The following is a 26,664-nucleotide window of genomic DNA, read 5'->3' on the forward strand; positions in this document are numbered from 1 at the left end:
AGAGGTTTTTGCTATAGGGCGCATGCACTCACCAGAGAGAGAGAGAGAGACAGAAAGAGAGAAATCACCCCCCAGGGGGGATGGCCATGTTGCAATCCCTTCTCCATTCTCCTCTTGGGATCTTGGGAACACATGCACACGCGCCCAGCATGAGTTTAAACCGCCGGGTCTGGGACTCGAACCGTGGTCAACTACATGGGAGTCCAGCGACGTAGCCATTACGCTAACTGCTGATCCCTTAATATGTTATCTTTATAACCCTTAAAATTACCTTTTAAGGCAGATGCTACCACCTTCACTTCACAGAAGATACTGAGGCCTAAAGTGGCTAAATAATTTGCTTGAGATCACACAACTGATAAATAGGGAAACCAGGGTTTAAACTCAGATTTTTGGTTTTTGTTTCTGAGTTTTTTGTCATAAGGGTGCATGCACTCACCAGAGACAGAGTCAAAGAGAAAGTAAGAAATGACTCCTCATGGGGGAATAGACACGTCCCAACCTCTTCTCTTTCATTATCCTCTAGGGATTATGGGCATGCACACACACACACACGTGTCCAGTGTGTTTTTCAAACTGCTGGGTCTTGGACTCAAACCACAGAGTTACTCATGTGGGAACCAGCACCTTAACCACCAGGCCACCTGCTGGCCCTCAAACTTAGTTTAGACTGTGGCAAAAATCCTTACTCTTACTCAGAAGTCATTGGTTCTTAGACTTCAATGTATATCAAACTTGCTCATGGTGTTAATTATTAAAATATAGATTCTAGGCCCCACTTCTAGGCATTCTGGTTCAATCTGGGGTGAAACTCAGAAATCTGCACCTTTAATCAGCAGCTTAGGCAAGTCTGAGGCAGGTGGTCTGGGAACCCACTTCAGCAAATACTTCTCTAACTGATCTTGCCCCAGAAGAAACACGTGGGCCGGATATGAATTCACTTTCCCCTCCTCTACCAGTTTTCCTTCTTTCTTTTGCTTAATTGTCAGAGGACACATGTGCTTGCCAGAGAGAGACAGACAAGCAGAGAGAGAAAGGGAAAAAGCACCCCCAAATGGGGTACTATCATGCCATAGTCCCATCTTCTCCACTTCTTCATCTTGTCAGGAATTTGGGCGAGCATGCATGTGGGCCTACCATAATTTTTGCAAGCCACAGAGGTGGGGATTTGAACCATGCTTAGCCATATGGCATTGGTTCCCTTAAACACTAGGCTACGAGGCCAGCCCTCCTCCACCTTTCTTAATCAGGTGGTCTCTTCAGTCAAAATTCACTCCACTTAGCAAACCCATTTAACTGTGTTCACTCAGATGAACCTACAAGGGGACTTCAATAAGCTTCTGGAAAAACGGAATTAAAGTACACATTTATTTTCCTGCAAAAATATTTTGAAATCCAAAAATGATTTTTGAGTCGTATTCATTTTCCATGAACTTTGTGAAGGTCCCATATATATGGTCCTTTCCTTTTACTTTGAAAGGAATGTCAAGAGGTTCTATGCCCTCTAAGATTTTTTTTTTTTTTTGACATAGGGCATGTGCACTCACTGGAGAGAGACAAAGAGATACAGAGAGAGGGAAAGTGAGAACTCGCCCCCTGGGGATATGGCCACAACTGCAATATTCCTACTCCTCCATTCTCCTCCAGGGACTTCAGGCATATGCACACACGCACCAGGTGTGATTTTCAAGCATCTGGGTCCAGGACTCGAACTGCACTCAGTCCTGTAGGAGTCCAGTGCCTTAGCCACCATGCCCCAGAGGTTTTACCCCTTCCTAACCTTGTAATATCCTCCCTGCTTTTGAGTTTTCAGTGGAATAACTTTTTAAATGTGTCCTTCACATCCACAGCGTCTTCTTAGCCCTACACACTGATCTCTCCTCCATGTGTTTTCCTCTGGATTTTCTAGGGAGAAAGTTAGTAATTTTTGATGAGCTGCTTCATAAAAGGGGTATACATGTTCATTCACCAACTAGAACGCAAACTCCGAAGGAGCACAGTGTTGCTTCCTGACATTCCTCATCCCAGAGGAGAAAGCCCAATCTTCACACCCAGGGTACAGACAAGTGTGTAGGTGTGTGTGTGTAACAGAGAGAGGACAGAGAATGTGTGTATGTACCAGAGTGGTACCTGCGAACAGCCCCAGCATCTCTGCTTCCTGGCCGCAGACACCATAATCCATATATCCAGATTCCTAAAGATGTTTCCAAAGGAAGACAAACCACTTTTCTTCTTAATCAAACCCAGGCTACTGCACAGTTTAGAGGCCGGTGCTTTCCCCACCCACCCATATGTAGACATGCCCAGGACCCCTATCTGTCCTGCTTGGTTCTCACCTCCGTGTAGGCCTGGGTCACCTGCTCGTACAAGGACTGGTGATGGTGGATCGCCAGCTCCAGGTCCTGCATCTCGGATGGCAGGCCACCCTCGCTGCACATCTTGCACCAGGCGTCCACTCCCGACAGGAACTGGAAGGAGATGCAGAGTGGGTCAGCGTGGGAGCAGGGGGCTGGGGAGTGGCAAGTTATACAGAGAGCGTTGGATACTTCGGGAAGAAGCACAAGGACTTCTGGAGACCTGCAGAGACTACTGCAGAGATTTTACTTATTTTTATTTATTTATTTTTTTAGTTCTTCAAACACTAAGCCCTAGTAAGAAGGCAGTTCCAGGCACCCACTGAGGAAGGGTATTTCCCACACAGAGGACTATTAGAAAACTGTGGGGAGCAGGGTGAGCCATCTGCATGTTCAATAACTTATATCCGTACAGACCATAAAGTGCAGGTGTGGGAACAGCTCACCAGGTTCCACAGGTACTTTGGTCTCCTTGCCCTGCGCATACTCACAGCTGCATGTGTGTGATGTGATGTGACACCTGGGAAGCCCCAGTGTGGACACTGTGTTGTGAAGAAGAGCGAAGAGCAAAGAGCAGCTCATACAGGACTACCCGGAGCCCCAGGGAACAGGGAACATGCATAAACCACTCACACAGGGGACAGAGGTGGACGCTCAGCAGGGATGCCGCAGCTGATCAGTTCTCAGGAGTGAGAGGGGAGGGCAGCACAGAGGCACAGGGGCAGACTGTACTGTTCTACAGTGGCAGTGACTCCTAGGATGTGATATGTGGATACAGATCTTGACAGACATCAAATTATTTAAAAATTAAAATTAACAACTGTGGAAGACTATAGGTCTCCATGCACAAAGGGTGAACTATCTGAAATCACTCAGATTTATTGGGTGGAAAAATACATCTTTAAAATGCAAATAATTCTTCACCTAACAGTCTGGAATGGGTCTACGATTCCTCTCGCCTGGGTGCACACCTCCATTTAAATTAATTGCCTAAATACCTTTTTATCCCATTGCCCAGAACAACCCATATGAGGACAATAAAGAGCTGCCTAAATAAACATGTAGAAGAAAAAAAAAAGAGCCCTGAGCCACTCTCCCACTCTGGCTAAAAAGAAGCATGGTTTATGAGTTTCCATGAAGGACTGGTAATACCTTAGGAAACTGCATTAAAAAATAGATACAAATAAGATCGCTTCTGATTCCAATAAATCCAAGCCAGGAAACACTAAATACAAGCTAGCTCCTCTAGTTTCTCTCAATTCTGGCATGGCATTTTCCTCTGCAACTCCTTGAGATCTTGTCTTGGTGTCACTGTCAGCTCTCAGCCCCTAGTCTGTTGGCTGTCATGGTTGATTTTTCATTCTGTGTGATTTTTAGCACATTAGTTCATCTCAGCAATTCTGGAAGAGTGCCAGGTAACATCCAGTATCAGATTGCATATACTTGCTGACATCTCTTTGCTCCACCAATAACTACTTTGCAGAGGGACCTGAAAGCAACTTGACATTCTTGTATCATTTGCAAGAGGGAATATCTCTTCATAGACCTTAGGATTTCTCTGTAATGCTCTTTTAGAAGTCCTACAGCAAATTCTGCAAAATAGTCAGCTCAAGGAGAGAAGGCCAAATAGATAAACAGAAAAGCACTGATTCTACCTTGTCAATTTACTGGGTTGTCAGGAAAGTCATGATACATGTATAGAAAAACATAGAAAACTGCCTTATGACTTTTCTGATAACCTAATAGTTAAGCTTGTATACAGTATGTAAGTGATGGAGTTGAAGAGAGAACAAGTAAGTGAACCAGTCACTACCAGTCACTGCCACCGTCCTCTGCAAAGCTAACTAAACTATATATATATATACACACACACACACGTATGTGTGTGTGTGTGTGTGTGTGTGTGTGTGTGTGTAGATAGATCCTTCTCAAAGTATAGGGCTGTGCTTGACTTGACTGGTGACACAAGTATTTATTCCAGTCTTTGGTAAATTCCCAGGTATTATAGAAATAGACTCAAGTGATGGAAATAAAAATACACTAGGATAGTATGCTGAACAAATGCCTGTAGTGGCAATCTTTTCCGTTTAGTAAGCACACTGAGCACCTTACACTTTCCAACTCGACTGTTCATTTGTTTGTTTATTTAATCTATTTCTTCCATGAGAGAGAAAGAGAGTGCCAGCACCTCTAACAGGGTCTCAATGCCATGATCCACCTCCAGCATGCCCTGGACCTTCAGCGTATGTACGCCCCGCATACTCAGGGAGGTCTCTGGAAGTGAACCAAGACATGTCCCATGTGGGTCAGCCTTGCAGGGTGTCATGTTCCATCTCTGTACCACCATCTGCTCTTCTAATGTTATATCTTATAACAGCCCTGTGAGATTTATGATTAGACTCTCATTAGAGATAAAGAAACAAGCTCAAGGTGGTGAGATAACTTATCCAAGAAGTTAATGAATGATAGTGCTGGGATTTGAACTCAGGTGTCTGGTCACATGTGTCTTTCAGTTACTTCATGTCCCCTTCCATATTAGAGCAGGTAACAGAGAGAGAGAAATTTAAGGTATGATCATGTGCCTGACTCTCCTTTACTTTTAGTTACTGAATGTGATACAAAGTAAAATATAGAGGATAAGACCACAGGCTTTAATGTTAGACACACCTGGGTGGAAACCCCAACTGCCTTCAGATTGTGATTTTCTCAATGTTAGTAAATGCTTAATGATCAGCATGTGTGCATGCATATGCACATGCAAGAATACACAAAGGGACTCCAAATCATTTGTGGAAAATGGAATTAAAGTATGAGTTTATTTTGGTACAAAAAATTTTGAAATCTACATATAGGTTTTTCATAATGCACATTTTCCATGAACTTTTTCAAGGCCCTCTACTGAGTGTGTATGTGTGTAGTACATATGGACATGGAAGTGCATCACAAATTCTACTGATATAAAGGATGTGTAACACAATTTACAAAGCAAAGCGTATACAATGCTCTTTATCGTAAATCTCATATGACCTATTTATTCTCACAGGATGCTTCTGTTGATCTCTTGTATCCAGTCAACCTTCAGTTGCAAGTGACAGGCTTATATAATTCCAACACAAATGCTGGCTGACTGTCTCACTTACATGAAGGAGTGACACAAAAGTGAAAAACACCTGAAGACTTGGGTCAGAACATTGTTTGTTCATCAATGATGTGAGTGACTTCTTTCTCAAATCAAATAATAGTTTTTGACTACTTGAAGGATATTTCCTCAATTTTGGTATGCCATTTACAAAGTAACAGCTACAGACAGGACACATTTTAAATGTAGTTTACATTTTTAAACATTTTCTCAAAACTCTAGATCATCAATAAAGCAATAAATCAAGCCCGGCTTGTAGCATCTGATGGTCACCATGGTGTAAAACTCCTACCATGGTCTATTTTGAGCTACCAATGTGACATCACTGAATGTGGAGTTGGGAGAAGATGATCAGTAGCTCACAACTGTGTAGCATTTCCACCACAGAAATAGATAAAAATAACCTCAAGAACCGAGCTAATAATAAAATGTAAGTGATGAGTTTTGAGCATTTATTACCTTTGTTTTTAATATATTTATTCATAAATTTATATATTTTAGTTTTAAGCACTGCCTGTTTAAGAACCAACTCACAAAATCCCTGGAATTTGACAACTAGCTCCCCAAGAGCTGGTTCAACCGAGGCTACAACAAAGCACAGTATCTTAGGCGGGTCACTTAATCTGTCTGAGCTGGAGTGATTCTCTCCTTAAAATGGGTTAGTAATGCCACCGGCCTCTTAGCATAGGCCGCTTAGTAAGTAACAAGTAGTTATGATTTCTTCCCATGGCAGTCAAACACAAGAGCACACACACACATATACAGACACACACCCCCCACAATAAACTACCAAGCAGAATGTAAACAGGCACTGGGTCTGCTCTTGTTTGTATGGTAAGTAAAGCTGTCCAGCATGACCAAAGTTTCTGTGTTCACAGGGGCCAGCGTTGTAGAACATGGGTTATTGTTGTACCTATTAGCAAGGTCTCCAGTGTTTCAAAAATCAGAAGTGACTCTCGTAGAGATAATGTGTAGGCTGCCATGCTGCCTTCCCTTGCCCCGTCCCTCCACCCTTCCCACCACCGCAGTTACAGCAGGCCCCTGGGTCTCACCTGTTCGGCCTTCTGGTGGAACACAGCAGACATGGCAAGGATGGTGCTGCGTTCATCGAGGGCAGCAGCAAAGCTCTTCCACTCCTGGTCCAGCTGAGTGGAAATTTGCTTGATTTGCTGTGAGGCATAATGGCCAGCCTCAGAGAGGCGTGAAGCCACAGACATGATGCGGTTGATGTTGACATAGGCATTCTGGAAGCAAAGGAAAGGAAACACTTAGTAGGACAGGGGAAAAGAAATCTGTGAGTACTTTTGGGGTGGGTGTGCATTTGGGAAAGGGTGTGACCCAAACAAAAGTGTGAGAGACGCTGGCACAAGCCATATTGGTGTATCTGTTCTTGGCTCAGGAGAAGTTATTTTCTATGACATAAAATCTCCACAGATAGCAGCAACAGTAACTGAGACCTTCCATTCTGAGGAAGCATTATGGATTTTGTGCCAGCTAGTAATGCACATTAATGCAGTCACTTTACATGGATGATCTTATGTAATTCTCACAACCTCTTAGGAGGTTATTCCATGGGGACAGCCCAATACTTCCAAGAACACTCTTTAGTAACAGTTTCTTAGAATAGGAAATAAGCTGAAGGAGCCAGAGGCATCTCTCTTGCTCAGGAGAGAGATCCAGGGATTTTTGTCACCTACAACAGGGCACAGGTGTTCACCCAAGAGAGCAAAGGGAACATGTAATTTTACATCTGCCTGTCACTAAGAAAATATATGCTTCCCATCCTCTCATCTCTTGAAAGAGTTGAGGCATGGGACCAGCAATTGGCATAATGGCTATGTTGCTGGACTCCCATGTAGTCAACTGCGGTTCGAGTCCTGGACCCAGTGGCTTAAACTCACTCGGGGCGCATGTGCATGAGAAGGGATTACAGCATGGCCATCCCCTCAGGGGATGATTTCTCACTTTCTGCCTCTCTTTCTTTTTTTTTTTTTGGAGAGGTTTTCGCTATAGGGCACATGCACTCGCCAGAAAGACAGAGAGAGAGAGACATAGAGACAGAAAGCAAGAAATCACCCCCCAGGGGGGATGGTCACGTCGCAATCCCTTCTCCTCCATTCTCCTCTCGGGATCTTGAGCACGCACGCACACGCGCCTGGTGTGAGTTTTAAGCCACCGGGTCCGGGCCGCGAACCGTGGTCAACTATGTGGGAGTCGAGCGACATAGCCATTATGCTAACTGCTGGTTCCCCTCTCTCTGTCTTTCTGGCAAGTGCACGCCCCCTATAGTGAAAACCTCTCAAAAAAAAAAAAAAAAGAAAGAAAGAAAGAAGGGGTGAGGCACAATCCCTCAGTCAGGGTTTAAGCAGAGAAGAGAGCACTAGAAGCCACAACATAGTTCCATGCTAAAAATAAGATCAGTGGGTCCTTTTCTCATTCTCGTCTGACTTAGGTACATTTCTCTCCCTGACTCTGAAAGTCTTCTGTGGGGGCTCTCTTGGCCCTCATTGTCTCCTTTCATTGTGTGTTTTGTTCACAGTCACTGCCATCTTTGCTTGCCAATTAAAAAGTCATGAATATGTGTATTGTTTCCTATCAGGGCAGCAAAAAACTCTCCAAGAAGGAACAAGACAAAAGAAAAACCCTCAAACCACAAGATAGTAGTGATCATGGTTATTTTTAACTGCTACCACCTATTAATTGTGTGAGGTGTCAAAACAATCAGGGAGCGATGTGGCATTCACCTTGAGCTTCTCTGAATCACACAGTGCAGCCTGAAGGAAGCCTAGGGAGGCAGGTTACGCACACACCTTCGTTCTTTGTTACAAATCCTCCCCAATGATAATAAATATTCTTCACTAACAGCATTTTCTCTAGGTTCTATTAGCTCAGGTGTAGTTCATTAATTCTGGGTAGATTTATTGAAGGTTATTTTCCTCTTCTACTTCCTCATTGCCATTCATCTTAACTGTCTCCAACCTCCGAGCACTTCATCCCAAACCTAGGCCAGTTTGATAAGGACACTGTTGATTTAAAAGGTCTCTGTGGATGTTTGAAAGGTTACTTGAAGTACCTGAACACAAATCCATCCTGATGTCTAATGACCCCCAGGTGTAACTTCTCTTTTTAGTCTGGCCTAAGACCTTTCTGACATAATACATTTCATGAATGGAGCTAGAGTAACTGACTGTTGTTACATGAAATAACTATCCTCCAAAGATTTAGGAATCATCAGCCTTGCTTTCTGAGTTAGGATACATAATCTACTTAAAATTAAATTCTGTCTATAGAACTGATAGAAAAACCTGCTCTACACTTAGAAATACAGGGGGAGGGGTGGGGGAGCATACACTGAATTTAATAGTTTGTTTTACTAGGGAATAGCATTGAGCTTTCCAAAGCTTCCTGCTTGTGTCACTGCTTTCATTTGGGTTCTCCCCAAATCAGGCCTTGAGATAAGGATTTGGGGTATATTGTTTATCTGGGCATTTTCCCCAGCACGGTAAGGGAGAGAGGAAGTTAAAAAGGCAGGAAAATAATAAAAGGTGTGTAAATTAGTGGGCTAATGCTTTGGCCAACTGGGGCCCGCAACCCTTTTGAGACCTTTTGAAAGACTCTATAAAACACATCTCCAAGCTGCTCCACTGAGGGGTAAGGAATTTGGACTATTTATGCATTAAATCCCATTGCTCATTGGTTGAAATTTCCTCCTAAAAGGAGTCCCTGGAATTTCCAGCCTGACTCCTACAGGCAAAGCACACTTATGAGATCAGAGAGTCACTGTGGCAGAGAAATGTAGCAAGCTGTCAGCTTATATAGGAATCATTTGCAGAAGCCCTCCAGTCGGCCAAGGGGATATGGTTAGGACATGAACAGCATCTAATATAGCTGTCCCATTCTCCCAAACTGGATTCAAATCCTGGAATCCTAACTCCTTCCCCTCTGTTTATCCAGATCTATCCAGGGTCTTAGGTTTTCCTGTTCTGGAGGAAGGCCTTTTGCTATGACCAGATGGTATGTAAGAAAAGCAGTAAGAGCAGGGCATTACCCTGTCCCCAGGTCCTTTCCCTAGATGCCCAGACTTTCGTCATTACTGCCTATTTACACTCCCCTCCCACCTGGGGAACACAGGGAAGTGTATTTCTGCTCACAATTAGGAAGAACTTTCTAGCGATTTGAGATGTCCCACTGTGGCTGCCTCAGGAGACTGTTAACACCTTGCCACTCATTCAAATATTTATGGAGCAGGCCCGACTGTTTTGGGGCCTGTGGGAGATCAAAGAGGACAGATTCCTGCCCACCTACCTCCTGTCCTCAGGGACTTACAACTGAGACTTTAAGACAAGTCCTCAAATAACTGTAATTTAAAGCAGAATGAAGTGAGTGCTTCCACAGAGGTGGCATCTCACCCTGGGGATTCAGAGGAGAGGCATGTGAACCACTGGCAGGGATGCTGGGAAGGTGGTTCCTGCAAGGGAAGGGATAGGGAGGTGGATGTTCCTCCACAGTCCCCTTCTACCCCGAACCCTGTGATCATGGATGACACTAAAAACAAAGAGACAAAGAAGAAAAAGGCAACTTTTCACATTCTAGATAAGAGTACAGTAAATGCCTTCCTGTTTCCTTACCAGTGGGCAGAGAAATGTCTTACTAAAACTAACAAATGGTCATGCTTCACAAAAGAAGTAGAGGCGGGTATCTCTCACAATAGAGGGATAAACAGAATGTTGACTCATGACGCTTGAAGTTGCTCATTGTTCTCCCCCATAGCTCCTTTCAGAATATCAAAACACTTCGTGCCATTCATATTGCCCAAGTATTTCATCTTCTTCATTTTCCTTTGCTTCAGAACTTAAAAGGAATGGGCAGGTAGATTCAAAGCTGTAGGTGTCCCTGACTACAAAGACAGTCACAAACCCAGTGAGAAGGAAGGAATGGCAGGAAGGTTTCCAACTATTTAAAAGGAAAGGAAAGAGTGAGGTTAAAGAGCTGGTTTGTTTGCCTGGATAACTAGGGCTGCTTAGTCATTAGGTATAAATGACATCTCACAGCCTTTAGTCAATCCATCATGAGGTTCTTCTGTATAACTGTTTATGCCTCTATTATGAAACATTTGGGGGGCCAGCAGGTGGCTCTGGGCTTCCAATGGCCGAATGTGTTTGAGTCCCAGACCCGGTGGCTGACTCTCATGCTCAGTGCATGTGCATGCGTGCCCCAAATCCCAGCAGGTAAAAAGAGGAGAAGGGATTTCAGTGTGGCCACCCCCCTGGGAAGTGATTTCTCACTTTCCCTCTGTCTCTAGCAAGTGCATGTGCCCTATGGCAAAAACCTAAAAAAGGAACATTTGGTGGGGGCCATCTAGTGGCATGTGGTTGGGGCAGCTGGATCCCACATGGCTGACTGCAGGGCCCAAGTCCTAGACCAGAAGGTTTGAGGGACGTACAGGATACATGTGCATGTGTGTCCAGAGTCCAGAAAGGAGGAGAAGGGGTTGAGATGTGACCATTCCCATGAGAGCTGCTTTCTCACTTCTGTCTCTTTCTCTCCTCTCTCTCTCCAATGAGCACATATGACCTCTGGCAAAATTAAAAAAACAGAAAAGAAAACATTTGGGAGTCATAATTTTCCTCAGGACATGGCCAGCAGGAGCAGGAATGGATATTTTGGCCCTTAACAGCCTTTCCATTTCCTACAAGCTGCCCCCCTCCACCCGCTCCCATCTGCCTGGTGTTACCATTCTGCTCTTCTCTGCCAGCCTGAAATGCCTTTCCATCTGCAGAGCTGTCAGTCAAGGGCATCAAAGTCACTGAGCCAGAAATCAAGAGACATGATGAGTTCTTGTCCCAGCTCTGGCACTCTGTTTTTGTTTTTGTTTTGTTTTGTTTTTAGGTTTTTGCTATAGGGTACCTGTGCTTGCTAGAGAGAGACACAGAGGGGAGAAGTGAGAAATCATTCCCCAGGGGGATTGGCCACGGTACAATCCCTTCTCCTCTTAGAATTGTGGGCACACATGCACACCCAACTGGTGTGATTCTTAAGCCGTCAGGCCCAGGACCCAAACCATGATCAGCCATGAGGGAACCCAGCACCTGCTGACCCTAGCACTCATTTAAGATATCACCTGATTCCTCTGTGCCTCAGTTTCTTCATCTGTAAAGTGGGAGAGCTGAGCTAAATGATCTCAGACATTCCAGTTCTGAATAAGTAGTATCGGTTCTAGATCGGGGTAGCACTCCCCTACCCTAGAGGCTCCTGCAGCCCAGTCTTGCTGTCCACAAGCCTCGGCATCTCATCCTGGCCCTGTCATTGCCCTGTAGCATGAGGGCCATGGCTAGAGCTGGGTCCCCTCAGTTCTTCAGCCTCCAGATGACCAAGGGCCAGCTGCTCTTCCCCTCTTATCTTCAACCTCTTCTCCCGAGCTGATCTGCCAGACTTCCCTGTCCAGAAGGGAATAACTTGACTAGTAATTCTGGTTTGATAAGTGTGTGTGTGTGGCTTTTTTTTTTTTAAAGTTTTTGCTATAGGACCTGTGCACTCACCAGAGAGGTAGAGAGAGATAGTGATAGAAAAAGTGAGAAATTACCCCCTGGCAGGATGGCCACACCATAATCCCTTCTCCTTAATTTTCTTCTCAGGATTTTGGGCACATATTCCTAGTGTGACTTTCAAGCTACTGGATCTGAGACTTGAATCACAGTTGGCCATGGGAGTCCAGCAACGTAACCACCACACCACATGCTGGCCTGGATAAGTAGCTTCTTAAATCCTTACCTCGAAACCTGCTTTATTAAATTTAAGTCACACACACACACACACACACACACACACACCCAATGCTGCTATTATTGTTACTGTCATTGTTCAAAATAAGGCACTGGACAAGATGTTAACACAATCTACTCAAGAGAATACATCATCCATTCCATCCTACATTCCCTGAAATCTCTCTTCCTACCACTTTGGTCACAAATTGGAAAAATCACAAAATCCTACTGGCTCAAAAACCTTCTATGTTGACACCCTGTTCCTACTTTTGTTACCTAGAAAATTCTGTTTTCTTGTTTCATTCACTTAGTTAATTAGAGATCACAGAACAGAGGGCCCCTTCTGAGGCCTTATCTCCTGCTGTGATGAACTGAAATCAATGGAACAGAGTCAGTCTCCTGAAAGAGGTATACAGTAGAATCTTAAAGAAAGTTTCCAGCTCTGCGAAAAAGGCTCCCACTCTGACCCTGGTTTGTGGCATACTCCTCTGGGCTCCAAAAACATGCAAAGTTGTTTGCAAGAATAATGATAATTTTCCATTAGAAGTTTTTTCTTTAAATGAGGTTTCTAATGTGGTATAACCTGAAAGGGATCCTAATTCTTCTAGAAATAACTGCTTGATGCAAACTAGCATCAAAGCCAGCCCTATAGTGCAGTGGTGGAGTGTTGTACATTGGCAGCTGGATCCCACATGGCCAACTGTGGTTTGGATCCTATTGGCTCAAAAAACACACCAGATGGTATGCATATGTGCCCCAGAATCTTGACAGGAGGAAAAACGGAGGAAGAAAAATGATTGTAGCAAGACCATCCCCCATTGGGGTTGCTTTCTCTCTCTTATTCACTCACTTACTTGTGCATGCACATGCAATTCAAAGAAAAGTTCGAGTTCTATGTCAGAGGCTAACTGAAAGAGACCTTTGCTATTATTTGAATCTCATTGGTTGTACTCCTAAAAGCAGGGATGAACTTAACTTTACATTCCCGTGGCCACAGGTCCCCACTCTGAATCAGAAACTCTCTGTGGGTTCTATGAGATAACATGAAGCATCCAGCCAGTTGCCTGGCATATAACCAAGGAATGTCATATCTTTCCTCTCAACCAGTTCCAGCAGGCTGGGGGTATTAACTGCCTCAGTTAAATGCAAACTAAATCAAAGAATGAGTAAAAAGTACAAAAGGAAAAACCTATCAACATTTCCAACAAGAGGCAAAAAAGGTAGCACGAAGTCCCACTGTATGCAGACAGCACACCAACACCGCCCCTGCTACTCCTGGTCCAAGTCCCTTTCCTTCATAGTCTGTCTTACATGTTCCAGGCCTACAGCTGTCAAAGCTGCCCTAGCTGCCTGTCAGGTCACTGCCCTACACACCACACACCCTCTGCTGGCAGACACTCGTCCTCGGAGAACTAAGGGTCTAGAGCCCTCAGTTGTCTACAAGTTTTTCCTTGACCCAGAGATATCAGAGAATTCAGAATCAGCCAGTGACCCCTTTTTAAGATATGCTCTTTCAACACACTGTCTGTCTATAACATAAGTTGGAAAGACAGTCTCTGTCTCTTGGAGTTGCCTTCCAGAGATACCTCTCCCACCTTGGCATGTGTTAGCCACATTCATAGCACCCAGATGTCTCCCCATCTCTCGATTTTGCAAGCCTTTGCTCTTTTCTTTCTTGTCTTTTTTCTTTTTTTATTGAAGTACAATTTGCATACAGTGAAATAGGTAGGTTTTAATGAACAAATACTATTTTATAAGGAAAAGGAAGTAACTTTAAGTATGTTAGGAGCAAAACTCATGTAAGTATTTCATTTCACAGTTAGAAAAAGACAAACAGGCATTTCTTGAGTCCATCAAGTAGACACTTAAAAATGTCTATTAGTGCAACCAAGTGACATGTTCAAAGTCACAGAGCAAGAAGCATTATGGGACTAGAACCCAGCCCTCTCAATTCCCACTCCCTACCATCCCTCTGCTTCTTGCTACCATTTTCTTGTGCCCTGTAGCTTATATTAATTTAAATATTTATTTTTATCAGACTCAAAGAGAACTACGAGGAGAAGTATTTGGAGATTTTCCCATCCAGCTTTCAGTGATTTTGTGAATAATGTCCAATATCAGTAAGAAAATAGACATTGTGCCAAAGCAATGGAAAAAACTTGGCTTCACCTCCTTCCTCCTATTTAATAATACCGTAAGAAGTACTTACATCTTTGCTAGTACCAAGCTCACTTTGGGTCCTGAAGCTGTTAAAGTATCAGCTTATGATTAATTAGTTTAACATTACCATGTAAACCTGCTGATCCCACCTCGAAACATATGGACACTGGGATAGTAACATCTGGAACGAGATCTGCCCATGCTTGAAAGTACACTACAATAGCTAGGATGTGGTGAGCACTAACCGAAATCTCCTACTTCTGCCTCCCACAAACCACAGGGTGCCCTCTGGGGGGCCAAATAGGGCAGCTGATGGATGACTATCTGGTCAGGTCTGGCCAAACAGCAGGTCAAACCATGTGGAAGCCATCTGTCACTGTCAGTCGGAGAGAGGAGAAGGGCAGAAATAGCCCCAGTGCTAAGCAAAGATAACTGGCTCGTGAGTCCTTCTGTCCCTCTGGCCTGGCTTGCTGTAGCAATGTTTTCTCCAGAAATTGCTTTACAAACCATTAAGCAGCCATAAAAACAAGCGCCTGGCCATATGTCCAAGGGCTGCAGGAAACACAGGACCAGGGTTAAGAAAAAAAGAAGCCCCCCTCTCTGGCCTTCCTCAGCTGAGTGAAACCTTGGAGGAGTGTCTTTGTACAACACGTTGCAGGATTGAAATGGTAGGGAAGAGTGGACACAGGTGGAATCAGATTCAGGGACACTAGGGGTGAAAGTAGAAACAATACTGTGCCTCAGAGGTAGGATGTAGTAATTTCAGGCTGCCTTTAAGGCTGAAATCAGAGGGCACAAGACTTCATCAGTATGTTAGCCCCTAGTGCTTTCTTTTATAGCTTGGTCTGGGGAATCAGCATCACCTGGGAGCTGGTTAGAAAGGCAGAATCTCAAGCTCCTCCTGAAACTTCTGAATCAGAATCTGCATTTTAACCACATTGTCCCAGCTTACAGGTATGCACATTAACATTTGAGAAGCTTTCTAGCTGGGAACTCTGAGAAGTTGCTCCCAAAAGAACTATTTCTTCTAGCACTCCTGACCCTGACCACAATAACATGTGAATATTTGCAAGCATAACATCATGCCAAATGTTGTGCCTAAAATGCATGCACACAATTAATCATCCTTACAACATCCCTGGCAAAGGAAGGACCATTGTAGATGAGCTCTAAGAAGTTTACGTGATTTGCCTAAAATCACACAACTATTGACGTATTTTTCTATGTTCTCCTATGCAAAGATGTGTCATGACTTTTCCAATGATCCAACAGTTAAGAAATATACGGCTATGGTTAGCACCTAGGGCCTGTCCTCTTCGCCATTGCCATGCTGTTCTCCCTTGTTATAAATGTGAAAGCAGTTGGGCTGACCTATAATGACCCTCAAGGGAGGATGATGAAGAGAAATTCCTCCCAAAGGTTCCTAAAATCACATCCCAGAGAAACAGGAGTCCTGGAGAGAGAATTCAATAAAAACATCTCTGAAGCATCCCCATTGGGTATTGACTTGCCCTTAGAATTCCCAAACAGTCAAACTCCAGATAGAGCAGGAGCCTGGCAAAAGCCCTTCTCTAACCTTTTCTATCCTGAGAGCAATAACCTCCACCTGCAAGCCTGAGGCTGCTCACCCTGGGGTTTTTGCCTCCAAAAGCCACATTAAAGTTCTGAATTAAGGCAACTGTTTTTCCCTATCATCAATACCTTGCCTTATTCCTGAAGGGGTTTTTTTGGTTTTGTTTTTATGGGGTTTTTGTTTGTTTTTGAGAGTCTTTTTTGCTATAAGGCACATGCACTCACCACAAAGACAGAGACAGAGAGACAGTATGCTAGAAGTCACCCCCCCAGGGAGGATGGCCACGTCACAATCCCTTCTCCTCCATTCTCTTTTCAGGATCTTGGGCACGCATGCACACGCACCCGGCGTGAATTTCAGCCACCTGCTCTAGGACTCGAACTGCAGTCGACTACATGGAAGTCCAGCAACCTAGCCATTTTGCCAACTGCTGGTCCCATTCCTGGAGTCTTAAATCTATCATCCTATGATTTATTCATCTATTCATCTATCCATCCATCCATCCAGTACAAAGCACTAAGGAAGCAGGGGACAAGACAGACACAATTCCTATACTCAAGGAGCTTACATTTTAGTAGAAAAGATGACAATAAATTAACATTTATTATATTATTTATTTCAGTGCCTTATAAGGATAGATATTGCATGATGATGTTGGAGTGTTCCCGCAGATAGAGAAGGCAAGGCAGGCTTCACTGAGGTGGCACCTGATCATGTCTCTGAATGAAGTGAGAGTGACCACGTGGCTGTGGAAGAAGACGCTCCAGGGAGGGGAGCTGCAGAGGTGAAGGGCATGATGTAAGAATAATCTTGGTGGGTCAGGAAACAAGAAGCCCAGGGAGACTGGGGCAGATGAGTAAGTTGTAGAGACTGAGCTACAAGTCACCACTGGAGTCCAGACTATACAGAGCCCAGTAAACCAGGATAAGGGACTTCGACTTTTACCCCGCAAAGGCTGGGGAGACATTAACCCATTTGGGAGAGCACTGACACCGGATGAGCACTTCTCCTTCAGTCAGGCTGTTGTACTGAGAATGGACTGTTGAGCAAGGGTGGAAACAGGAGCAACAGGGAGGAGCTTCCACGGCAGCTGACACCACGGCTGATGGCAGCTTACACCAGGGTGGTGGGTGTGGAGGCAATGTGACAAGTGGCTAGATTTTGGATATATTTTGAGGGTACTGTCAACAGGGCTTACTCGGGGAACTCTGTTAACGTCCCCATTTCCAAGCCTCTGGCTGTGTCATGAATTCTGACCTCTGCTCTCTGCACTGCACCCTTTCCATCTGTTCACCTGGTTCTGACTGCTCACACTTCTTCAATTTCCATATTTAGGAACATTTGGCTGCCTTGTGCTTGCTTGGTTTCTGGCCCTCAGCTGGTACTCCTGGCCTGCTACCACCCATGTCCCAGAACGGCATATACAGTGCTGCTACCATTTACCGTTATCGATACTTTGCATTTGTGTCCTGCTTACAGTTTAAGACCTTTGTGTACATTATCTCATCCTACGCACTAGGTTTCACAGACTGTTTCGTGCCTTTCATTCAACTCCAGGAGACCTCAAAGAAGGGGCATGAGTCAGCTTGGACTGAATTTCAGACAAATAAACTCCTTGGCAGCTGCAGACCTGGCAAGAAACATGCAGTGGCTGTAGATAAAGATGCGTAAAGTGTGTGGGTAAACTGAGCTACAGGGCTCAGGGGTCAAACATCAAGAAACACAGCAATTACCTGGGGGCAAGGAACATGCTGACAGTGAGCTCCAGAGAGCAGTAGACCGAAGCCAAAGTGAGGTACCAGGGCGTTGGGCAGAGAACCAGGAAATAAGAGAGAAGGGAGGGAATTCTGGGGCCTGGCGGAGGTTGAATAATGAAGAGAGAGGGCTAAGCCAGGTCAATGTCAACCTCATGTTAAAAAGCTAAGCTGTCAGCAAAGCCCTGAAGGTTGGCTTAGGAGAGACTTTTAGAAGGGACCCAGGTGACTGGGCAGCAGGTAAGGGGTGCCAGCAATGTGCACTAGAGGGATATTAAGAAGCCCCTCCCTAAGCCAAGGAGCTTCCTGTGTTTCTTACTTGAATAGGAGCCATCCCCAAACATGGCTGATTAGAAAACAGTGGGAAAATACAAAAGAGGAAGGGAGCAGGGAGTAGGCAGTAAATCCATACACGCTTGCTTAGTGGATACTCTTTTTTTTTATTTACTTGTATTTTAGAGAGAGATTTTTGCTATGGGGCGTATATGCTCACTGGAGAGAGAATAAAGAGACAGAGAGACAGAAAACGAGAAATCACTCCCCAGGGGAATGGCCATGTTGCAACCCTTTCTCCTTCATTCTCCTCTCAGGATATTGGGCACACATGCATGTGTGACCAGCGTGAGTTTTAATCTGCCGGGTCCAGGACTTAACCGTGGTTGACTACATGGGAGTCCAGTGATGTAACCATTACACCATCTGCTAGTCCCTCTTACTGGATACTCTTGACACTGGGGAGAGGTCCTCACCTTCCAACTCCACAACCTAATTATCTGGTAGCTTTAGAGTTTGACCCTAGGGCTAATATCAGTAAATAAGTTGGCTTACATTCTTCATCCTGGACCAGTGATTCTTAATCAGGCTCTCAACCTTACACAGATTTTCTGGGTCCCACCACAGTACAGCTACATTAAAAGCAAGGATGGTATAGCCCTGATGTGTGTGTGTTCTTTTTGTTTGTTTCTGTTTTCGTTCTCCGAAATTCCAGGTGACTATCACGGGCAGCCAGAGTGAAGGCCTGCCACCTTGGATATGTGCACCAGCTTCTCTAGGGCAGAGCTCAAAGTGCATGCCTCTCTCCTTCTTGGGTCAAGTTTAACGTTGAGAACAGTGCCAAGAACAAGAGTCATAAATGGACCCTGAGCAGATCAGAAAACAAAATCTAATCCTCCTACTGAGTTGGAAGAAAAGGGAAATTCCACCCACTGGGCTGTTTGTGGAGATACAAACACTGCATCCTGTTCAACGTGACTGGCAAGAAAAGGTCTGACTGGTGATACACGCAGTACTTTGCAATGACAGGTTTCCCTAGAAGGCCTGCCTGAGAAACTTGATTGTTAACGATAATTGCTGCAACATTAATTCTTGTCAGGGAGAAGCACTTTTAATGGTTTTACTTTCATCTCCAGGATTAGAATCTCAGAAACAAAAATGCTCAGGTTCAGGTGGAACTTAAAAGATCACCCAGTCCAGTCACTCCTAGATGTTAGTGGGTGTTACCAGAGAGCTTTGCAAACATCCTTGCTCCCAGGGCCATTCCTGATGGAAACCAGGGTTGTCATCCATCTTCTTACTGGTGGTAGCTCAGTTAGAATGATACTCTGTCATGCTCGCAAGTAAAGGCCCTACCTTGATGGTTCCTTGACTCCCAAATTCAGTTCTGGGTTAGACAGATGCTATAGCATGTCTTTTCATTCAGCCAGTAGTTATTAGGCTGTCGGAAAAGTCATGACATATTTTTGCATACAGAAACCTAGAAAAATACGTCAAGACTTTTCCAACGACCCAATAGTAGGCACCAACTAGCTGGCAGGCATTAATTAGGTAGGTCGTGGGGATACAACTGTGAATGGAAGAGACAAAGCTCTACCTTTATAAACTGATAATCTATTAGGAAAAATTCTCTTATTACATCCATGAATTTGAGGATGGTTAGATTGCCTGCTCCTTTCAGTCAGTTTTATATCTTATGAATCTCATATTCTCAGTGTCTAACAAAGGGCACAGAGGACATAAACAGCCCAAGCAGGCTGAGTACACAGATTAGTGAGCGTGGAGTGATGCAACATGACCTTCTTACCTCAGTTTAGCTAATACCACCAAGGCTGGCGTCCATACTCTATCATGGTCACTCTCCCTAACCATTAAATCATATCATCAAGCAAATGGGGGAATTCACAAAACAATCACTTGCAATTTCTTTTTTCTTTTCAACAGTTTTTCAAGTATGATATGGTTCATGTATCAAAATCCAGTGATACACTGTTACAGTGTTAGAGTCCTCCTTGACTGAGTCCTGGAGGTTTATAAGGAGAGGGAGTAAGACATACTCTGCTCTTTTGGCATCACATGGCAGGACACAGCTCTCAACCAACAAGATTCTCAATCTCAGGACAAGATCTTCAGTTGCCGTCCCCTGTCCTTGGACCTCCAAAAATATAAGCGGAGTAGATCTCTATTCATAGAAATCATCTCCTTTCGGGTATTTCATTTATTAGCAACAGAATGGACTAAAACACCGTACAATTCATTCATTTAAAGTATACAATTTAATGGTTTTAGTATGTTAGTATTTAGCATAGGGATATGAGCAAGCAACGATAGTCAATTCTAGAACATTTTCATCATTTCAAAAAGAAACTCCGTGCCCTTTAGCTATCACTTTCCAGCTCCCATCCACCTAACATTATCCAAAGTGGACACACCATTTTACACTCCTGCCAGCTGTGTATGAGGGTTCCTACTTCTTCACATCCTTGCCAACATTTGTTGTTATCAGAGTTTTTTATTATACCTTGGCCATAGTTTGAATGTGATGGAAACTTAACCACCATTATAATGGTATAAAGAGGGCGAAAACTTAACCCAATCATGGGGTTAAGAGGTAGGGACAGGGCTGGCAGGTGTGTGGTGGTTAAGGCACTAGACTCTCACATGACCGACCATGGTTCAAGTTCCGGATTTGGTGTCTTACTTTCTCACTTTCCCTTTCTCTCTTCTCTCTCTCTCTCTCTGTGCGTGTGTGTGTGTGTGTGTGTGTGATCAAATTAAAATAACAATAGTAGTAACAATAGTAATGATAAATAAAATTAAATCAATAATTTTCTTTAAAAAAGAGGTGGGGCCTTCGGGAGGTGATTAAGGTAAAAGTCATGAGGGTGAGGCCATGATTGAATATGGGTGGCTTTTTAGAAGAGAGGAAGTGGCCGATGCTGATACACAAACATACACATGCTCACTCTTCATTCTTCCACCATGTGATACTCTGCACTGTCTCAGGACTCTGCAGAGAGCCCCCACCAACAAAAAGACACTCTAGAGCTGTGGCCCCTTGAACTTGGGGCCTTTAAAACTATGAGCTAAATAAACGTTCATTCTTTAAAAATTACCTAGTCTGTAGTATTTTGTTACAGTAACAGAAAAATGAACCAAAACATAGCCATCCTAGTGGAGGGTGAAGTGTGTCTTAGGGTTTTCACTTATATCTCCCTGGTGAACAATGATATCAAGGATTTTTTCACGTGCTTATTGACGATTAGTATATCTTCTCTGAAGAAATGTGTATTCAGATCCTATGTCCCTTTTTAAACTGCATTGTCTTCTTATTATTGAGCTGTCAGAATTCTTTGAATCTCACAGATATAAATATACAGTCTCTTATCAAATATGTGATTTGCAAATATTATATCTTTCTCCCATTCTGTGGTTTGTCTTTTCACTTTATGAAATGAATCTTTTAATGAACCAAAAAAAAAATCGAAGTCCAATTTATCTATTATTCTTAATTAAGTATAAGGTAAGGGCCCCAATTCATTCTTTTGCATATGATTATCCAGTTGTGCCAGTGACATTTGTTGATAAGTCTTGCCATATTGAATGGTCTTGACACTCTTGTCAAAAGTCAGCTGAAAACAAATGTGTGGGTTTATTTATGGATCCTTAAGTCTATTTTATTGATCTTTATGTCTATCCTTATGCTGGTGCCACACTGTCTTCATTACTGTTGCTCTGTGGTAAGTTTTGAAATAGAGTAGTACAAGGCCTCCAATTTTGTTCTTTTTAAAAATTAATCCATCTATGGGACCAGCAGATGGTGTAATGGTTACATCACTGGACTCTCATATAGTCGACTGCTGTTTGAGTCCTGGGCCTGGTGGCTTAAAAAACACTGGGTGCACGCACGTGTGTACCCAAAATCCCAAGAGGAGAATGGAGGAGAAGGGATTGCATTGTGGTCATCATCCTCCACCTCCCTGGGTGATTTCTCACTTACTGTCTGTCTCTCTCTGGCGGGCGCTTGAGTCCTATAGCAGACTTTTTTCATAAGTAGAATGAATACTTTCTGAAATTATGATTAAACATATTTGTCTCCACTTAATATATACCAACTGTCCACACTCTATGGCTGAAACTCAATGAATAGAGGCTGTACAAACTCTGACAATGGTTATAGATACCAGACACAGTGTGGCAAGAGGGTGGAAGGAGGAGAGCCTGAGGAAAGATATTAAGGGGAAAAATAGAGAGACAAGACACTTAAGGGTCAAAGAAATGGATTATTATCTGTTGATGATAACATGTATGGTATCCCCAACTGGAATGGTGAGAAATGTATTCATGTTGGAACATTCACTTTACAAGCTAAGTGACATATATGATTGAATGTATAAAAGAAATTAAAATAAAATTAAATAAAAAGAAAAATAATAAAAAACATAATAAACAAACCAGTAACAGCTATTATTATCAATTGTCATTATATACCGTACATAGTTGTATGAGCTATACTTTCATTTGACTGGTAGCACAATGTTTGTCTGCACTAGCATCACCACAAGCCTGGGAGTAATGCAGTATGCTTTGACTTTACAACAGTAAATTACTATGTGATAGTAATTTCTCAGCTCAGTTATAATCTTGTGAGACCATGGTTGTATATGTGACCCATCATTGACAGAAACATTAAGGTGGTACATGGTTGTACATATTAAATCTAGAAATGTTATAAACCCAACATTAGTGTTATGATGATCACTTATGATTTCATAAGAAAGGGTAGTATATTGCTATATTAATACTGTTTTCATGATTTCTGGAGCCCTTCATTTGCTCCTGTGGATTCAAGTTTCCATCTGAAGTAATTTCCGTAGTCCAGTACAGTTTTGTTCCCGCCTACCTTCTTCGTGCTGTTACTGGCAAATATTACATTTCTGTGTTATAGGTCCAACAATACACTATATACATATTTTTGTATACAATTGCTTTTTGCATCAGCTAAGAGGAGAACAGAGAAGAAATGTGCATTTACTCTTCCCTTTATAATTACAGAATTACCTTTAACAGTGCTCTTTGTCTTTTAGCATGGATTTGAATTACTATCTAAGGTCACTTGCTTTCATCCCAAAGAACTTCTTTTATTATTTCTCATAAGGTATATCTTCTAACAACAAATAATCTCCATTTTTGCTTATGTGGAAATAGCTTTACTTAGCCTTAATCTTTTTTTGTTTTAGAGAGAGATTTTTGCTATAGGGCAGCATGCTAGCCAGAGATACAGAGAGAGACAGGAAGTGAGAAATCATCCCCCAGAGGGGATGTCCATACTGCAATCCCTTCTCCTCCATTCTCTTCTTGGGATCTTAGGCACATATGCTCACACACCTGGCCTGAGTTTTAAGCCACTGTGTCTGGGACTTGAACCACAGTGGGCTATGTGGTTCAAGTCCCAGTGGCACAATGGGAGTCCAGTGACATAACCACTAGGCCATCTGCTGGTCCCTTTAACCTTTATTTTTGAAAGATAACTTTATTAGATATAGGATTCTTGAATGACAGTTGTTTCCTCTGAACACTGTATATACTTCCTTCTGGCCTCCGTTGTCCTCTATAAGAAATAAGCTGTAAATAGTATTGAAGTTCCCTTGTAAGTTATTTTTCTTTTACTGTTTTCAAGATATCTCTCTTTATCATTGTCTTTCAATATTTATGATACGTCTATTAGTTGGAGTTTCTTGAGCTTTCTGGCCATTAGAATAATGTTTTCCAAAAAACTGGGAATATTTCAGTCATTATTTATTCAAATATTTATTTTTCTGTTCCTTTCTCTCTCTTCTGATGTTGCCATCATGCATAAGCTGGTGTGCTAATTGTGTCTTAAAGTAAACATTTCCCTAAAGTCTTGTTTATTTTTCCTCGTTCTCTCTGTTCTTCACATTTCCTAGTTGTTATTATTCTATATTCAAAGTTGCTAATTCTTTCTTCTGCTAGTTGAAATTTAATGTGGAGCAGTACCTCTAGTGATGTTTTCATTTTAGCTATTATATTTTTCAGCTCCAGAATTTCTTTCTTTAACAAATAATTTCAGTTTCTTTATCTTTTTATTTCCAATTGAATAGGATAATAGCACCTTACTTTCCTTTATTTCTTAAACTATAGTTTATTTTTTGCCTATAGCTATAATGCCAGCTTTGAGTCTTCGTTAAATAAGAAATCTGGTTGTTTTCATAGGCAGCTTCATTTACTGAGCTTTTTTGTTTTTCTGTTGTATGTTTTCTTTCCATTTTTCCTGGTCATGCTTCCCTTTTTCTTTGCTAGTCTTATAATTTTTGGTGGGAAACTGGACATCTTAGATGATATAACAACTCTGGGTACTGCCCCATTTCTGGAGCTTATTATTTTTTCTAGTTTATTTGTGTAGTGATTAACTGGATTATTTTAGTAAATGCTAGTCCCCCTCCTTACTCCCAGCCCCACAGGGGGAAACTTCTGACTTTATTTTTCTTTTTTCCTTTGAGAAGACCTGGGTATATACACCCAAAGACACATGGGGTGACAATGGTTTGGGCAGTGCCCTCTTTGATTCTCCCCTTCCCTAACCACTCCCAGCTGTTCAATTTCACTAACTGCCACTGACTGGTCTGTTCTTTCTACAATGTCTTGAGACATTGCTCCACAGACCTACCCAATCAAATCATGATCCCCGTGAAGGGACAGCTCTTGAGGTCAGTGCTTGGGATTTTTTTTTCTGGCTCCCACAGGTTTCTTTCTTTGATTCTCTCTGGCAAACTAACTGACCAACAGTTTAGCATCATCTCTAATAAGTTTATCAGTCTTCTCCCTTTTGTCTTTCACCAAAACCACCTAAGTTCATTTCTGAGAGTAAAATTTGCTTCATCTTCTACCCTCAAGCAAAATCTCTTGAGTCATGGTTTTGGAGTTGGGTTTGGAGACAATGGGTTTTTTTTTTTTTTTTTTTTTTGGGGAGGTTTTCGCTACAGGGCACATGCGCTAGCCAGGCAGACAGAGAGAGACACAGAGACAGAAAGCGAGAAATCACCCCCCAGGAGGGATGGTCATACCGCAATGCCTTCTCCTCCATTCTCCTCTCGGGATCTTGGGCATGCACACACATGCGCCTGGTGTGAGTTTTAAGCCACCGGGTCCGGGACATGAACCGTGTGTTGTTGGCTACATAGGAGTCCAGCGACATAGCCATTTCGCTAACTGCTGGTTCCCAGAGACAATGGTATGTTTTGCTGAGTGACATTTTAGGACATGAACACGCTTTATAGAGGATTGAGCAGCCTAAAGTCTTCTTGGCCTGACCTTCCCAGCATGGAACTCATTCCTTATGACCCAGGGCAAGAATGATTAAGGTTCTAATACTTTCAGCAGCACTGTATCCACGGTGTAGCCACTGTTCCTTGAGTGAGGATTGAGCAGAAGAAGAAAGTCCCCATCTCTAAGCCACACTCACCCAGAAACAGGTAGTTAGGGGCTAGATAAGAAATAATCTGCCTGGAAAGCTAGTCCTTCAACTGGGAGCGGGGGGGCCGAGTGAGGGGAGGAGAACCTGGTGCTCCTGACTGCTGCGGTCTGAAGTGGAGTGTCTATCATTGAGCCAAGAGGGTAGTGGCACATAGTGGGTCTTGGTTCAAATACAACAGACTCACTGCTCTCACTGTACTTTAGTAGATTTTCTTAAGTGTTTCTTTATTCTCCATCTGCACTTAGAACCATTTCCAGAGACTTGAAATGGTCTCTCTTTAAAATGGTTTTCACTGGTTTCAGTGAAGAGCAGTCTGTAAAAGCTCCTCACGCTGTCATGCTGGAAGTGGATTGTTGATCGACACTTGTGATGATTTTATTTAGGGATAGATCTCCACAAAGTAACAGTTCTGCAACCTAAATGTGCATACACATCAGCTAGGGAACTTGTTAAAAATGCAGACTCCTCCACAGAGATTATGATTTTCCAGAACTGGGGTGAAAGTCAAGAAGAAATCTGCATCTTAGCAAACTTTCTACATGATTCTTTGAATAAAAGTGTACTAAAAAGATGATCAGATTTCTTCTTTTTAAACAGACTATGTAGCTACTGAGGGGCTTTGCAGCTATGACAGAGTCAAATGCTGGCAATTTAAAAATTATAAGAGTGGGCACAGTGGTTACCTCGCTGGACTCTCACATAGTCAGCCACAGTTCAAGTCCTGGACCCAGGACCCCTGGCTTAAAAATCACAATGGGTGCATGTGTGTGCATGCCGAAGATCCCAGGAGGAGAACGGAAGAGTAGGGGCTGCAGTGTGACCAACACCCCCGGGGGAGCGGGGGGGGGTGATTCCTCATTTTCCATTTTCCCTTCCACTGTCTCTCCCTCATGCCCTATGGCCATTAAAAACCACCTCTAATAAAAAGAAAATTATAACAGCAAGTGTGAGTGTATGTGCATGTGTATATGTATGTGTGTTTACACTAAAATTTTAAAATTCTGTCATTATAAAAAGAGCTGCCTGTTTGGAGAGAGGGAAGTGCTGCAGAATCAGGACTGGTGGCTGTAAGAATCAAGATGACAGAGGACCTCAGGGCAAGGTTTCTCTCTCAGATAAGGGTCGAGATAACACCTGCCTCAAATTCTTTCT

At 43.0% G+C, this 26,664-nt stretch overlaps 1 protein-coding gene across 1 annotated transcript in view; it reads right to left on the bottom strand.

Moving 5' to 3' along the window:
- The window catches only part of KALRN (kalirin RhoGEF kinase), a 681,131-nt gene that overhangs the window by 431,749 nt on the left and 222,718 nt on the right, over positions 1 to 26,664 (bottom strand). Inside the window, 2 exon segments of the mRNA XM_006154563.3 lie at positions 2,337 to 2,468; positions 6,546 to 6,737. Coding sequence (XP_006154625.1) covers positions 2,337 to 2,468; positions 6,546 to 6,737 — 324 coding nt within the window.

Source organism: Tupaia chinensis, unplaced genomic scaffold (genome assembly GCF_000334495.1).
Source record: "Tupaia chinensis unplaced genomic scaffold, TupChi_1.0 Scaffold000415_1, whole genome shotgun sequence".
Taxonomy (NCBI): domain Eukaryota; kingdom Metazoa; phylum Chordata; class Mammalia; order Scandentia; family Tupaiidae; genus Tupaia; species Tupaia belangeri.